The sequence below is a fragment of the Sus scrofa genome, chromosome 4, assembly GCF_054392235.1.
Source record: "Sus scrofa isolate SSC_HxYL_T2T_F1_AM1 chromosome 4, Sscrofa_HxYL_maternal_Yorkshire_Landrace_v2.0, whole genome shotgun sequence".
NCBI lineage: Eukaryota > Metazoa > Chordata > Mammalia > Artiodactyla > Suidae > Sus > Sus scrofa.
Window position 1 is genome coordinate 114,489,651 of NC_139386.1, and position 15,107 is coordinate 114,504,757.

The following is a 15,107-nucleotide window of genomic DNA, read 5'->3' on the forward strand; positions in this document are numbered from 1 at the left end:
TCGGTATCTACACACTTGAGTAATTTCCTCTGCTTGAGTGTGGGCTGAACTTCAATTTACTTCTAAGGAGCAGAATTTGGCAGATGATATGATAGCACCTCTGAGTTAGTTATAAAAAGAGTGTATGGCTTGTTTTGGGTGCAGTATTTCATGCTGTTTCTTGAATGTCTTGCAATGGCAGGGAATCAGCTGCCATGTCATAAGGCTGTGCTATGGAAAAGAGCACGTGGCAAAGGACTGAGCCTATGACAGCTTGGAAGTATATCCTCTTCCAGTTGAGCCTTGAGATAACTGCAGCTGATGCCTTGATTGTAGTCACGGGAGAGATTTTGAACCAGAATCACCCAGCTAAGCTGTTCTCAGTTCATAATCCACAAACACAATGAGACAGTAAATCGTTGTTCTCAGCCCCAAGTTTTGGAGTAATTTGCTCTGCAGCAATAGGTAACTAATGTCCCTCACTTGTTAACAGAGCAATCAAGCTGAGTCATGGAAATTATATTTGAGACAAGAATGAGAATGTGGAGATTGAGAGATCATAGCTACTTTATTTATTGAAGACTTAAAAACAGTGCATTAACAAAACCTTATCTGATAGAAAAATAACATCAGAACTCTTCTGAATGTGATTATCACCTAAACCACCAGAGACACTCATTCTGCTGAATTCCTTCCTAGTTATGGAAATCAAATCTAAGAGATGGGCTGAAATCAGGATGTGAGTCAAGGGATAGTTTCTTTTGGAAAGACTTAGAATGAATTAATAAGACCCCTTAATAAAGAAATTGAAATGAAACCTCACCTTTGGAGAAAGAGTACTCTGTCATTCCTGTAAACAAGACCCCTATTCAAAAGGAACCAGAAGACTGAGACAATGATCCAGTGAATCTAGCCCCAGAGCTCCTCCCCTAAGCTCGTCTCTGGCTTGACTTCTGGAGTGGACTGGGCATGATTTAGAGGCTAGAGACTTGTTTGACAACAGGAAGATGCAAATACTCAAGCTTCAGACTGATGCTTTGCTCTTGAGCCATTATTACCACAGGTTCTCTTGGGTTTTCATATCTGACAAATGCTCAGGTATTGGTAAATGATATGGCTTCTGTCATGATTGGGTAAAGGATTGTCTTGCTGTCTGAGGTGGCAAGTCCCTGGCCAGCATCTTCTTCTCTGGTTGGATAAGACAGGGACCCAAACAGGAAAGAAACAGGAGGGGGACAAAGACACCAGTTCACGAGGTGATCATTTAGGGCTTCACGCTACAGGTGACTTTAGACTTCCAGAGATGAGACAAGTCTCTCCAGCATGTGGTAGCAGCAGGTCACAGTCCTAAGACCTGGCTGGTTTTGTCAATCTGGCAGTTCAGGGTCAGTGCAAAGGACATCCCCAACACCTGTGGAAAGAGTTGGGAAAATGTGAGACCTTTACAGGCAGAATCATCTCACCCACAATCCCTGCGGTCCGCCCCAGAGATAAAGAAAGTTTCCATCACCCTGAGACCACCCTTCCTGCTTTCACTTCCAATTCCTTCTCAGGAGTTTTCTCCTTTAGCTTTAGAATGGCAGCTGGGGAGTTCCTGTCGTGGCACAGTGAAAACGAATCCAACTAGGAACCATGAGGATGCACATTCGATCCCTGGCCTCTCTCAGTGAGTTAAGGATCCAGTGTTGCCACGAGCTGTGGTGTAGGTCAAGACACAGCTTGGATCTGACGTTGCTGTGGCTGCGGTGTAGGCTGGCAGCTACAGCTCTGATTTGACTCCTAGCCTGGGAACCTCCATATGCTGCACATGCAGCCCTAAAAAACAAACAAACAAAAAACCAAAACCAAAAACAAAAAGCCAGAATGGCAGTGGGGAGACAAATAGGGGTGATGCTGGCAAGACAGTAGAATATAAAGTGTTGGGATATCTTGTCTCCTTCAGAAGTCACAGAAGTCCTGCTGCTTATATAGTCAAGTTCTGCAGAGTCATTGCTTTGTGTAGTAAGTCATCTCTAACCATGCCTTAGGTCATGCCTTTGTTTCCAAGCAGAGAAAAATCGTTTCTCTCTGAGCTTCTTAATTAAGTCTTAGCTAACTTGTGACACACTCAAAACATTTGGTTATAAAAATGGTAGAAATATCACATAGCAAAAAAGAACAACAAACTACCCCCCCATTCATCCTAACTTGTCAAACTAAGCAGGGAAACAAGGAGGAAATTGGTTATAATTTTCATCACCAACACCTGCTAATTTTTCAAGCAAAACGTTTTATTCATCAGACCAGTTATGTAAGGGACCAGAGTAAGGTTCTACTTGGTGTTTTTTTTTTTAATTTTTATTTTTTCTGTTATAGTTTATTTATAATGTTCTGTCGATTTCTGCTGTTCAGCAAAGGAACCCAATCATACACACACACATATATATATACACACATTATTTTTCTCACATTATCCTCCATCATATTCTATCACAAGTGACTAGATATAGTTTCCTGTGCTATGCAGCAGGATCTCATTGCTTATCCAGTCCAAATGACTACAAAACACTCATTTGTCTTAGTGATAAGTTGTCCAGATAGATCTTAGAGCATACTTTCTGTATGCCTTAAACTGGTAATGATACCACTTGCTACTTAACTGGGGGTGGGGGAGAGCTCGTATTTACTGAGCATGTACTATGTACCTGGTACTGTTTGAAAAATTACATGACCTAACTCATTTAATTCTGAAAGTACCCTCAGATTAAGCGCTTACCTGGATCACACACACGCAGATAGTGATGATTCCGATATACAGGAAATTGGAGTGAAACCACAGCTTTGCTTTTACAAAGCAACCCTAGAAAAAAAATTACAAATGGTACTACTGTATTATTCATCCTTATCAGGAGGCTTATTTGGGAAGATAGTTTGTATTTTGCTTGATGCCAAGAGGCTTAGGCCAGGCATTAGATTTTTATTTTTTATTTGACTGAAGAAATGGGTATAAAGTAGAAAATATAAACCAGAGACTTTTCTGATATTGTTATCATTACAGTGACACCTAAAGTAAATGTCTTAGGTCTTTACATACCGTGTTAAACTAGCTCCCAGGAGATAAGCGAACAACATATATCCCTGTGTTCTTTGAACGTTCACTGCTGACTTGGGATTGACAAATGGTAATAGAGGCTATGCAATCCTAGGACTGGCTGCATCTCAGCTTCAAAAGCCAGTAAACCAATCACAGCCCTATCAGCTCCAGGGCAGTTGTTGGTTGGTGGGTGTCTCAGCTTTTCTTCATAGACCCCCAAATGTCAGAGATTGCCAAACAACCCCAAGTGGGTAACATGGGGTAACAGGACCTCAGGGACTTGGTCTAGCTGGAAGATCATTTGGGCTTCTTCTCTAGGCCTAGTCTGGAGGTTCAAAATAAATCAGAATTTCCATCAACTCTCTCTCCCCCAACTCCTCAGTCCTACGGGAGGCAGAGGGAGAAGCTTTTCTGCTTCAACCTTACAAATGTCACTTTCAACCATAAGAAGACCTAACTCTTGCTCAAGAAAAATCTAGAGATAGTCTTCTGCCACTATCATGTGACATTTTCCCTCTGATGTAATAGTTTAGAGTAGCGAGAAGCTTCTTAATGGGATCCGTAGTCTAGATGAACTTCTTCCTTTTCTCCCCCGCTCCCCCCTTATTTGTCTAGTAATAGGAGTTGTTTCTCTGGTCTTTTTTTTTGTTTGTTTAAAGTTTCCTGTTTCTGGCTGGGAGGACTAGGTCCTATATGACTGGAGTTCCTAAGGTAATTAAAAGTTTAACCAAACTGGCCAATCACAGAAAAGTTTCCAAAAAAAGAAGAATATTACCTTAACTTGTGAGTCTGTGGGACAAGATGTTGGTGGTCTGCCGTGCCAATCACTCGTGCCATTTATACCACAGCATTGAAGCTAAAAGCCAAACCCCCAAAGAGTGATGGTTAGAAAGCTAACAGGAAGAAAACCGTGGGCCTTGGAAAACAGGTAGGCGCCTTCAGATCAGACTCTATAGCAGAAAGTCCAGAATTGACCTGACTGTTACGGCTCCTTAGAACTAAGTACTTTCAAACCTGTTATACCACTTCACTCACATAAAGCTTCTTGAAATAGAGGCGACATATTTAACTTACTCACATTGTACAGATCGAAAATTTGGCAGGCGTTCCCGTTGTGGCACAGCGGAAATGAATCTGACTAGGAACCATGAGGTTGTGGGTTTGATCCCTGGCCTCAATCAGTGGGTTAAGGATCCGGCATTGCCATGAGCTGTGATGTAGGTCGAAGATGTGGCTTGGATCCCGCCTTGCTGTGGCTCTGGCGTAGGCCGGCAGCTACAGTTTGGATTCGACCCCTAGCCTGGGAACCTCCATATGCCACGGGTGCAGCCCTAAAAAGACAAAAAAAAAAAAAAAATTAGGCACACAGGAGACTTTATATTGAAGGGATCAGGCTGACTGCACCTCGACCTACTGTATGGCTGGGAGCATAACTGATGCCATCTTGGGCCCTTGTACTTTCTCCTGTTCTTCCATTGACCCTACCCAGGATTTTACTCTGCAGTAAATCACTTCTCTGCCATCAAGGGCTTTGTAATTAATAACTATTGTGGCTCTATCTTCTGCTAATCCCCAAGCAGTGATGAAAACCTTTGCGGACATACTCCCAGGGCCCATGAGACTAGTTACCCATTTGTGAATCTTGACTTAGGAAGGTATGTCCTGCACCTACTTTTTCTTTTTCTTTCTTGCTTTTTAGGGCTGCCCTTGTGGCATATGGAGGTTCCCAGGCTAGGGATCGAATTGGAGCTACAGCTTCTGGCCTGCACCACAGCCACAGCAATGCCAGATCCAAGCCAGGTTTGCAACCTACACCATAGCTCATGGCAATGCTGGATCCTTAACCCACTGAGTGAGGCCAGGGATCAAACCCGCAACCCCATGGGTCCTGGTCAGATTCGTTTCCACTGTGCCATGACAGGAACTCCCTGCATCTACTTTCATGCCCTAAGTTAACTATAAAATTGTTCCAGTGGCCCCTTGTCAGTGTGGAGTGCAGCTCTGACTACTTCCAGATTTTCCACCAGATCCTGATCCCACCCTGTGAGTAAGTTACCCTAAAATAAGCTGACCTAGGGATTACATGGAGCTGTCTGCCTCATTATTTGGTCTCAAGACACTTTCTTAGTTCAATGGGCACTTTTCATTCCCTCCACTCTAGGACCATTGGCAAGATAGGCAGGAGACGGAAAATGACGCAAGAATGGGTAAAGGGGCTGAGCAAGGAAATGCTCAATGCCAGTGGGGAAAATTCCGGGCTGGCCAGGCATTTCCATGTGGGGTGATCTGGTTACATTTATGGAACTCTTCACACTGGGTACAGGAACACCAGAAAACACCAAAGAGCTTACCAGAAATATGAATCAAGAGGCAGAGGGAACAAGCTATTGCAGCTGTTGTATAGCCTTTGTTGTGCCCTCTAAAGATTAGTATGAAAAGGGAATTGCAGCTCAACTGGGAACTAGAGACAACGAAAGAGGTGCTGAGACTAGAGAGGAATGTCTGGATGGCATGTTCAGCTGCTTTGGACATTATGTCAAAGAAAATACAGCAGGAAGAACATGTTAAAATGATGGACTGTAAGATGGTTAAATGTAGCGTTTAGGCTGCCTCCATTCAAAGGTGAGGACAATTGTTTCACAGGAGAACTGGAACCCAAGAGGTGGGCTCCTTGGGCTAATAACTCATCAGAAGATGAGGACATAATTACCGAGGAGGAAGAGGAAATTTGGGCACAGCTTTGGATCCAAAGTAAAACACAAGCCACTAAAGAACCAAGAGATAATATAGAGGAAATCCCTAGGAGCCAAAAAACCACCATGAGATAATTTTCCTCTCTGAATTAGTAGAATTAACCAGCAGATTTAAACAAAAGAGCAGGGAGGCCACTGTAGCATAGGTGCTCCATTTATGAGATACTGGGGGAAATAGCATTATGTTAAATGGGTCCAAATTGCCTAAAATAGCTTCAGTTACAGCACAGCCTACCCTCTGGCAACGTTTGTATGTGGCTGGGGTGGGAGAAAATCAAGGGCACTCAGACAACTTGATTGAATGGATACATTCAGGTATAGGTATGGCTTGGCCAAATGAGGGGCTACCCCCCCCCAAATGGGTATCTGTGGAAGAGTTACAAGACATAGGGAATTAGGAATGAAGCGTGCTCTCTATATTCATTAGTTCCAAAGACCTGATGAGGAGTCATTTACAGCAGGCATGAAGGGACTTATCCTGTAGTCCACTCTAGGAAATTAGTACCAGACCTTGGTTTCAGTTTTGGCCCTGAGGGTTAATCAACCCATTCACATGGTGGTGGCCATGGTAGCAGATCCAAGAGAAACTGAAAAAATCCGACATAGGGAAAAGGGTGGTTAGTTAAAGCCAAAGAGAGAACACCAAAAAGTGAGGAAACCAAAAGAATTTCTCACAAGCAATTATGGCAATTATGGTGTTAGTCTGGACCCTTAAGAAAAGTATAGACAAACAACCTAAATCAGTCTTTTAACCTTACAGAAAGTATCACCCAAAGAAAAAAGTTTACTCCCCTCGTAGCAAAAGACAAAGAAGAATGGCACAACCCTGTTTGCCATCACCAGAGGAAGATGAAGAACCAGGGTAGATACCCCCTGACTCCAAGAAATTAGGGGTGGAGTCAGGGTTGCTCCTTGGTGCAGGCCATAGGGGGTCACTGGAGGCCCCATACTAAACACATTATTTCTTGGCCCTGCACCAATAAACAAATTATTCTGGCTTTAGTAGATACCTGTGCTGAGTGCACCCTGATTTATGGGAATCCATCCAAGTTCCAAGGAGAAATATGAGCCATTGGTGGGTATGAAGGCCAAACATTGCAGGTGAAACAAGAGCTTGTATTTATAAATTGGAAGATTGCCTTCCCATCCCTTTCTGGTTTATTTTCACCCATACCTGGGTAGGACACCCAGGATATCCTATAGAACCTGGACCTCAAACCACCATGGGCAAGTTGACTCCATCAAAAGTTGAAACATAGAATCCCCCAAACAATTTGGGAGATAGTAAAAAGGCTCCATTTGTATCTCAAGTATATGGACCTTCAAGCAGAAGATAAGACTGTCCTTGGTGTCGTTTTGAAGATAAGACTGCCCTTGGCATCATTTGAGGTGCTGCGCCCTGTAATATCCCCCAGGGCACACTAGATGCTCTGACTCTCCAGTTATCAGATGGCAAGAAGACTACACTGGGGAGCTCCCGGCAGGGCTCAGAGGTAATGAACCTGACTAGGATCCGTCAGGATGTGGGTTCCAGCCCTGGTCTCGCTCAGTGAGTTAAGGATCCATCGTTGCTGTGGCTGTGGCATAGGCCAGCAGTTTTTACAGCTCCAATTGGACCCCTAGCCTGGGAACTCATATGCTGTGGGTGCGACCCTAAAAAAAGACCCAAAAATAAGAAGAAAAAAAAAAAAGAGTACCTAGGTCTTTGCCAGTTTCAGAAGGGCATAAATATGCTCTAACCTGCACTGACACAGCCACCAGATTGGTGCAAGCCTTTGCCAGTAAGAAAGGCTGCTAAAATTGGAAGTTATATATGGAATGCTGGCCCATATTGACACTGATTAAGGAACTCATTTCACTGGACATGAAAGACAAGAGTAGGCATAAGTCCAAGAAATTCTTTGGAGTTTCCATCTACTATACAACTCCCACCTTGGCTGGACTTATAGAATGTGTGAAAGCCCTATTTCCTGAGGGCATGTTAAAAGGTTGGTCCCAATCAGACTATTCAATGCCTTGGGCACTGAGGGCTGACAATCTGCACATGAATGGCTGGCTGAATACACAGCAAGGAGGAGGATGAGAGTGCAGGTTCAAAAGGGAGGTCTTGGGCCTATCAGGTGGGATGAAGGTCTCCTTTTGCAGATGCCACAGAACCTCCTGTCTGGTATTACTGTAATTCACTGGCGTTTAAATTGGTCGCCCCTCCCAGTGTCTGGCATCCTAATACTCAAAGGTACATGGTGGTCCACAACTCTAACTGCTGAGTCTACAGCCTGTCTTCAGTGTCAAGGGGATGCCATGGAAAGTTCACCGATTCGTCCATAGTGAATGGAGAAAATGGCTTGGATTGATGAACAAAAATCCCCATATTATATGACAAGCTTTATATTTAACTATAGTGACTCTAAACAGTATATATTTTTTCCCCTTGTGTTAAATAGGTCAAATAATCTCCAGATTCCCATGGCTTATCATTATTCGGGAAGGCTTAGGGTGGTTGGAAGCTGAACACGGAGTCTTGGTATCCTAACCCCCATCTGCATAGAAAGGACCAGTCAAACCCAAACAAACCATAGACCTAAGGGGAGGCTCCCCCACAAAGTCTGCAGAGTAACTCACAATATATTAAATTCTGAATGGACAGGAAAAGAAGTTTCCTACAGAGCAGGTGCCTCTATGGTTCCCAAACAAGGGATCGGATATGTGGAGCTTATCTATGGCCTTATCTACCCCATGAGTGGATGGGCCGATGTACCTTGGGATTTCTTTCTCTCGGGCTTGTGTAGACACCACTGTACTGGAAGTCCCCCCATAAGTGGCCTGCTATTAAGTCCAGGTAGCAGGCCCATGGCAGTATGTCATGTTGGGAATGGCTGACATTTGTTTTCCTTCCCCCAAAACTCATGTGTAAGTGCTAGAAATCCAGGAATTAGCAGAGTTATTTCATGAGCTTTGAATGATTCCCACGAGGGCATCTATTCTCTAGTAAAACAGGAAACCACTCAAATGAGAAAGGTGGGGCTTCAAAACCATGTGGTTTTTGACATGTTGACTGCAGAGCATGGAGGGTCATGTGCTTTAATTGGGTGAGATTTTGTACATATACACTTTCATATGAATGCAAGATAACTGATTTAACTCTTTCATGTAAAAACAGTCATTACTCATTTGTGGCTCATTGGTAATGAACCCAACTAGCATCCATGAGGATGAGAGTTCTTGATGCCTGGCCTTGCTCAGGGACTTAAGGGTCTGGCATTGCTGTGAGCAGTGGTGCAGGTCACAGATGCGGCTCGGATCTGGCTTTGCTGTGGCTGTGGTGTAGGCTGGCAGTTGTAGCTCTGATTGGGCCCCCTAGCTTGGAAACTTCCAAATGCTGCAGGTGCAGCCCTAAAAAGCAAAATAAATAAATACATAAATACATACATAAATAAATAATAAATAAAAAGTAGGCAGAGTACAGCAGATTTTTAGGGTAGTGAAACTATTCTATATGATATTATAATGATGTAGATATGTCATTATAAATTTGTTCAAATGCATAGCATGTGCAACACCAAGAGTAAACCATGGACTTTGAGTGATAATTACATGTCAATGTAGGCTCACCCTTCATAGAAAAACGCACCATTCTGGCAAGTGATGTTGACAATGGAGGAGATGATGCATGTGTGAGAGTTTACGGGAAAGCTCTGTATTTCCCTCTCAGTTCTGTTGGGAACGTAAGACTGCCCTAAGAAAAATAAAGGTTTTTTTTCTAAAAGAAGTTATCTTTAATTTGTGAAAGGATATAATGTCTATTATTTGCTTTAATAAATTCTAGCAAAACACCCCATGGAAGATTAGCTTAACTAACACTGGCAAAATGTTGACTGTTTAAACTGGGTGATAACTGGAGTTCCCATTGTGGCTCAGCAGTTAAGGACCTAACGTTGTCTCTGTGAGCATGTGGGTTCAATCTCGTGGGTTAAAGACCTGGAGTCGCTGCAAGCTCTGGTGTAGGTGACATGTTGCTCAGATCTGGCGTTGCAATGGCTGTGGTATAGGCCAGCAGCTGTAGCTCTGATTCGACCCTTCGCCTTGGAACTTTCACATGCCACAGGTGCAACCATAAAAAGAAAAAAAACTGGGTGATATGTACCCTGAGATTCATTTTTCTCTGTTCTTTTATGCAAGTTTGGATATTCTATAATAAAAAGGATTCTAAACTGGATTAAAAAAAAAAGTAAAGAATTCGGGATCCAGAGAGGTTAAGTGACTTTCCAAAGTCTACCCATTCCTGGTCTTTGGACTTTAATTCCTGTGCTATTTCTTTCACTCCACACTAAGCAGGCATGGAAGGGCCACAGGTGGCTCCCTGTGGTCATAATGGTATTGTCTGAGACACAGACCATGTGTGCCACACTGGATCCCTGACCCCAACACACCAAGGCAAGCATGCTGAGTTAATATATACATTTATAGGTGGGGAGGGGCATAAGGAATGGGGTGCTGGTGAGCTCAGTACCAAGAATGATTTGGGATACTCAGGAATTCAAAAGAGATTTCTTGGATCACACAATTTTTTTTCCTTGCTTTTTGGAGCCACACTCATGGCATATGGAGGTTCCCAGTCTAGGGGTTGAATCAGAGCTATAGCTACCAGCCTACACTACATCCATTGCAACTCAGGATCCAAGCTGATTCTGCGACCTACACCACAGCTCACAGCAATACTGGATCCCAGACCCACTGAGCAAGGCCAGGAATAGAATGTGCATCCTCACAGATACTAGCTGGATTAGTTTCCACTGTGCCACAATGGGAACTCCTATAATTTCTTTTTCAGAAAAATTTTGGAAAATACATAAACTAATCCAGTATGATAGGTCTTTCTTACATCTCTATAGGGCCTGAACAATAAGCCTGAGTGGCTGAAGGGTAAAGGAGAGAACACAGACAACTTTGCACCAGTTGGGCTGATTCCCATGGTCTCCTGTTTGTGACAGTCAAGCATTATTCTGAACCTCAGGGCTGTGGACCTTCGATTCTGAAACTTTGAGTAAAGGAAGACCCGCCCCTTCATCCCCAGGGACTGAGGTTGGAAAATTACTTCCAGGCTGAGCTAAGGAGGATTCCACGGTACTTACAAACGTCTGGATGGAGTCCCATGCTGCCTTGGTGCTGTTGTCTGAGTGATATCGATGGATGCTGTCGGTCAGGCCCTCAGCCACATAGACATTCAGCTGGGTGGGGCACATTCCAGCAGAGGAGACATTGTAAAAAGCAAGTGGGTTCAAGGAACAAGAAATTTCTCATATAGGCTAATAAAATGATTCCTTTTATTCTTCCCTCCTAAATGGCCTCCTCAGAACTAAGGAAGTGAAGAGTTGGGGGGAGCTTATATATGGCAAGAAATGCTGAGGGTGAGATGGCATTGAAGGAAGAAGTATATAGGGGTCCCTTATCCTTCCAGAACTCTGGTTTTACAAAGGAGGAAAAGGGACAATCAGAGCATGGGATCTCCTAGCACTGAGAGAGTCTATATTGACAAACACATGGAGAAAAGAAAATAGGAGGAAGACAAACTTGTTCCTACTGTTCTTCCCATTTGTCCTTCAAAACACCACTCAAATGCCATCTCCTTCATGAATCTCTTCTCTCCCCAATTACAATTAATCTCTCTTTCCTCCATTCTTCCACTTTGTGACAACTTCTCCACCACACACTCTAAGCCGTATAACAATGAGGTGTGTTATCTAGAACTTACCTTAGGTTCATACACGAAGAGCAGGATGGCTAAGGTCACCTCCGCAAGGAGAATAATCAGCAGCAAGACAAAGAACTGGGCCAAAGCAGAGAGAGGCTCACAGCATGAATCACAGTTCTTCCCCCACTCCCATTGCACCCTGGGGGCCACCAGGAGTGTCTCTGCCCATGTGCAGGAGGTTCTCTTCCTGTCTACATGGGCCTTCATAAGCCTTGTTTGGTGAGGAACATTTGTTCTTTTCCTACAACTAGTCTAGGTCCCAAGACTCTAGAAGGCAGTCTTCTAACTTTGCTCTCTTCTTCCCATTGTGCCTATTGAGCTCCACGTGCATACTGAAAATGCAATACCATTTGTTGAATCCACGAGGCAATTTTGGCACCAGTTCATTAAAACAATTGAGAAGAGACTAGTAAACTAAGCCTTGGGTCTATAGAGGTTGGGACCTGGTCCTTTCTGCCAGCACAGGCTTTCAGGGTGGAGGACAGGTGATGGTGGAGGTTGAGAAGAGCCCTGTACATATGGGGAGAAGAGGTGCTCCAGTCATGGTCCTAACTCATATTTGTCTCCAACTTTAGATGCTTATGCTAATCACACTTAACAGAAAACATATTTGTACTTATTCGCTTTCCTTCACCTTTTTGCCCAACACAAATTTTGGCCACTTAAAACCTTTCCTGGAGTTCCCGTCGTGGCGCAGCGGTTAACAAATCCGACTAGGAACCATGAGGTTGCGGGTTCGATCCCTGCCCCTACTCAGTGGGTTAAGGATCCAGCGTTGCCGTGAGCTGTGGTGTAGGTTGCAGACGTGGCTCGGATCCCGAGTTGCTGTGGCTCTGGCGTAGGCCAGCGGCTACAGCTCCGATTAGACCCCTAGCCTGGGAACCACCATATGCCACGGAAGTGGCCCCCCAAAAAATAGCAAAAAGATAAAACCTTTCCTCCATGTCTATTACCTTTCATCTTTTGCCAATAGTCTGGGAACTATCTGAGAACAAGGATTTTCTTATTCCATCTCTTGGCTCCAGTTTAACAGTTGACCCATAAACGGAAAGAAGATTAACCACATGACGTGAGGGAGAACCAAGGTCACTGGAAACCCATGCTATGGATAGAGTGGCACAGTTATACTGAGCTCTTTCCTGGGCATGCTAGAGAAATGGGGGACTCTTTCGTAGAGCATAGAGGCAAAACCTAAGTCTAAAGGTGTTCCTTAGGATTGTTAACTGACAGGGAGCAACTGCAAACCTCTAGAATCTCACGTTAGACCTCAATGGCTGCAGCCTAGTTGGGTTGATATCTCATGAAGATATGAAATAGGTAAGCATCCTCTGCATTTTAGGAGGGTCACAGGGCTCAGAAGAATCTAGAGACTAGGTTTTCCATCAGTTACTGACTCTGAATCAAATTCTAGAAATTCTAGAAATGCCCTCTCTTATCTATCCTTGGGACCCCAATCAGAAAGGAAAGACTATGGGTCTAGACAGACTTGACTGACCTGAGGTGCTGCTCTTCTGTTCCTATGATTTCCCTGCACTAAAAGATGAGCTGCCAAAATATGTCTGTGGCTTAAGGCATCATGCCCTCCCACTTAGGGTACCACATCCACTGTGAGAATAACTCACCGACATCAGCAGGCACTTGTTCTCCTTGATGGATCCCATGCAGCCCAGGAAGGCAACTACCATGATAATGGAGCCGACAATGATAAGCACATTGCCCAGCGTGAGAGAGGGGAGCTTATGGAAGAGCACTCCAAAGTCGTTGTGGATCAGGAGGTAGATCCCAAAGCCCAAAATGCAACAGCCACAGAACTGGAAGGAAGAATCATAACATTCTTGGGTAAAACGTGGTTCTTTAACATCTCTTTGTACTCCTTTACTTGAGATCAGAATCACCTTTTTCCATTGGCTCTACCCAACAAACTCTTTGCCCAGATTCCCCCATGCACCTAGGAAAAAAGTTATAATCTCCTGTGATGTCCCACTTATGCCTTATCCTACCCATATCAGATACCAGGGAAAGCGCCTTCCTATGAGTAACACAGTATCTTCATTCTTCAGATTCCTACTCATGCCTTCAGATCTTCATGATTCAGATCCCTTCTCCTTTTTAATTATGGTCTTCTGTATGGTCTTCCCTTTGGTCTTGTACATGGTCAATCATGTAAAGGTGATGCCCTGGTTGAAAATTTCGACTTCCTTAGCAGAAAACTAGAGAAGCCAAACATTTAAGACTCCTCTTATAGAAACACAAGAACATATTCTGTGTCTGAAATTCAATCACTGAATTTGGTGTAGTGAAACCTCCCCAGAAATGGTGATTTCCCTTTCTGTCAGCTATTTTTTCCCAGAAGTCAGTGTTGGGGATGGGAGGAATGAGGGGGAAAAAATAAAAGAAAAGAAAGGAAAAGAAAAGAAAAAAGAGAAAAGAAAAGGGAAAAGAAAAGAAATGAGGCACTCAATACACAGTGTAGTATCTTAGATTTTTCACCCATAGATGTCAGCAGTGAGCAGTAATAGGCTAAAGCTGCCAGAGAAACAGCATCCCCAACTGCACTGATATCTTTCAATTTTGCAGGCTTATACTGTGGCGGGATGGGAAGAGGGGAGAAAAATGTTATTCCCTTGTTTTTAAGCTGGGTATACTGAGCATGACCTGGGCATGCATGGGTTGCACGCCACACCAGGCTTTTCAGGAGAGGAGAGAGAAGTAGAGTGTAGCTAAGAGGAGGTGAGCTCAACCATACCCAGAAGAGATGCACTTACCCAAAAGAGCAAGTTGAAGAAAAACAGGACATACTTCAGCAATTTCAAGCTACTTATGCCCATGCTGAGATATTCTTTCCCTAAAAAGTAGAAAGAAGAAGAGAGAAAGTAAGCGATCTGGGTCTGCAAAGTGACACCAGAGATCAGAGGACACGAATGTCCAGGGTTCAAGGATCTCCAGCATCACCTTGTGTTTGAGCTGTGAATCTGCTTTAGAAATTTCTCCAAACTTCTTGCTCTCTTAGTCTCTGAACTGAGGTACCAATTGGCTCATCTTGTACACTCACGTTTGATTCAATTCAGCAAGCCGAGGAAGCTTAACATTGAATTAAGCAATCTAGAAGTGAGCAGTAGAGCTGGTTTTAGAGGAGGGTGGGTCACAGTGACACACACTAGGCTAGTGCTCAGGGACTAATGGCAGCCCTGGAGTCAGGGACAGGCTAGTCAATCAGTTGTAGAACAGGAAAGTGGCTTAATGCACCAGATCCTTAAATATCCTGCAATGGAGTTTCTGTCATGGCTCAGAGGTAATGAACCAGACTAGTATCATTGAGGATGCAGGTTTGATCCCTGCCCCTGCTCAGCGGGTTAAAGATCCGGCATTGCTATGAGCTATGGTGTAGGTCGCAGCTACAGATGCAGCTTGGCTCCTGCATTGCTGTGGCTGTGGCATGGGCCGGCAGCTACAGCTCCAATTGGACCCCTAGCCTGGAAATTTCCATATGCCGCGGGGGTGACCCTAAAAAGAAAAAAACAAAAGGTCCTGCCATACATATGCATTCTAC

The 15,107-nt window shown here is 43.9% G+C and overlaps 1 protein-coding gene across 4 annotated transcripts in view; it reads right to left on the bottom strand.

Annotated features, from left to right (window-relative positions):
- Positions 1-528: 528 nt before the first annotated feature.
- The window catches only part of CD53 (CD53 molecule), a 29,210-nt gene continuing 14,631 nt past the window's right edge, over positions 529-15,107 (bottom strand). Inside the window, exons 2-8 of one of the 4 annotated variants that reach the window (XR_014844567.1) lie at positions 14,323-14,402; positions 13,180-13,368; positions 11,558-11,632; positions 7,341-11,033; positions 3,828-4,220; positions 2,735-2,818; positions 529-1,390 (exon numbers count right to left, since the gene is read on the bottom strand). Coding sequence is in view for 2 of the 4 variants with exons in the window: in XM_001929190.4 (XP_001929225.1) it covers positions 1,319-1,390; positions 2,735-2,818; positions 3,828-3,908; positions 10,938-11,033; positions 11,558-11,632; positions 13,180-13,368; positions 14,323-14,385 (660 nt within the window). In the remaining 2 variants the exon portion in view is untranslated. Of the gene's footprint in view, positions 1,391-2,734; positions 2,819-3,827; positions 4,221-4,930; positions 11,034-11,557; positions 12,227-12,490; positions 13,369-14,322; positions 14,403-15,107 lie in introns of all 4 variants that reach the window. The other 3 variants (XR_014844566.1, XM_001929190.4, XM_085023693.1) reach the window with 3 other exon arrangements.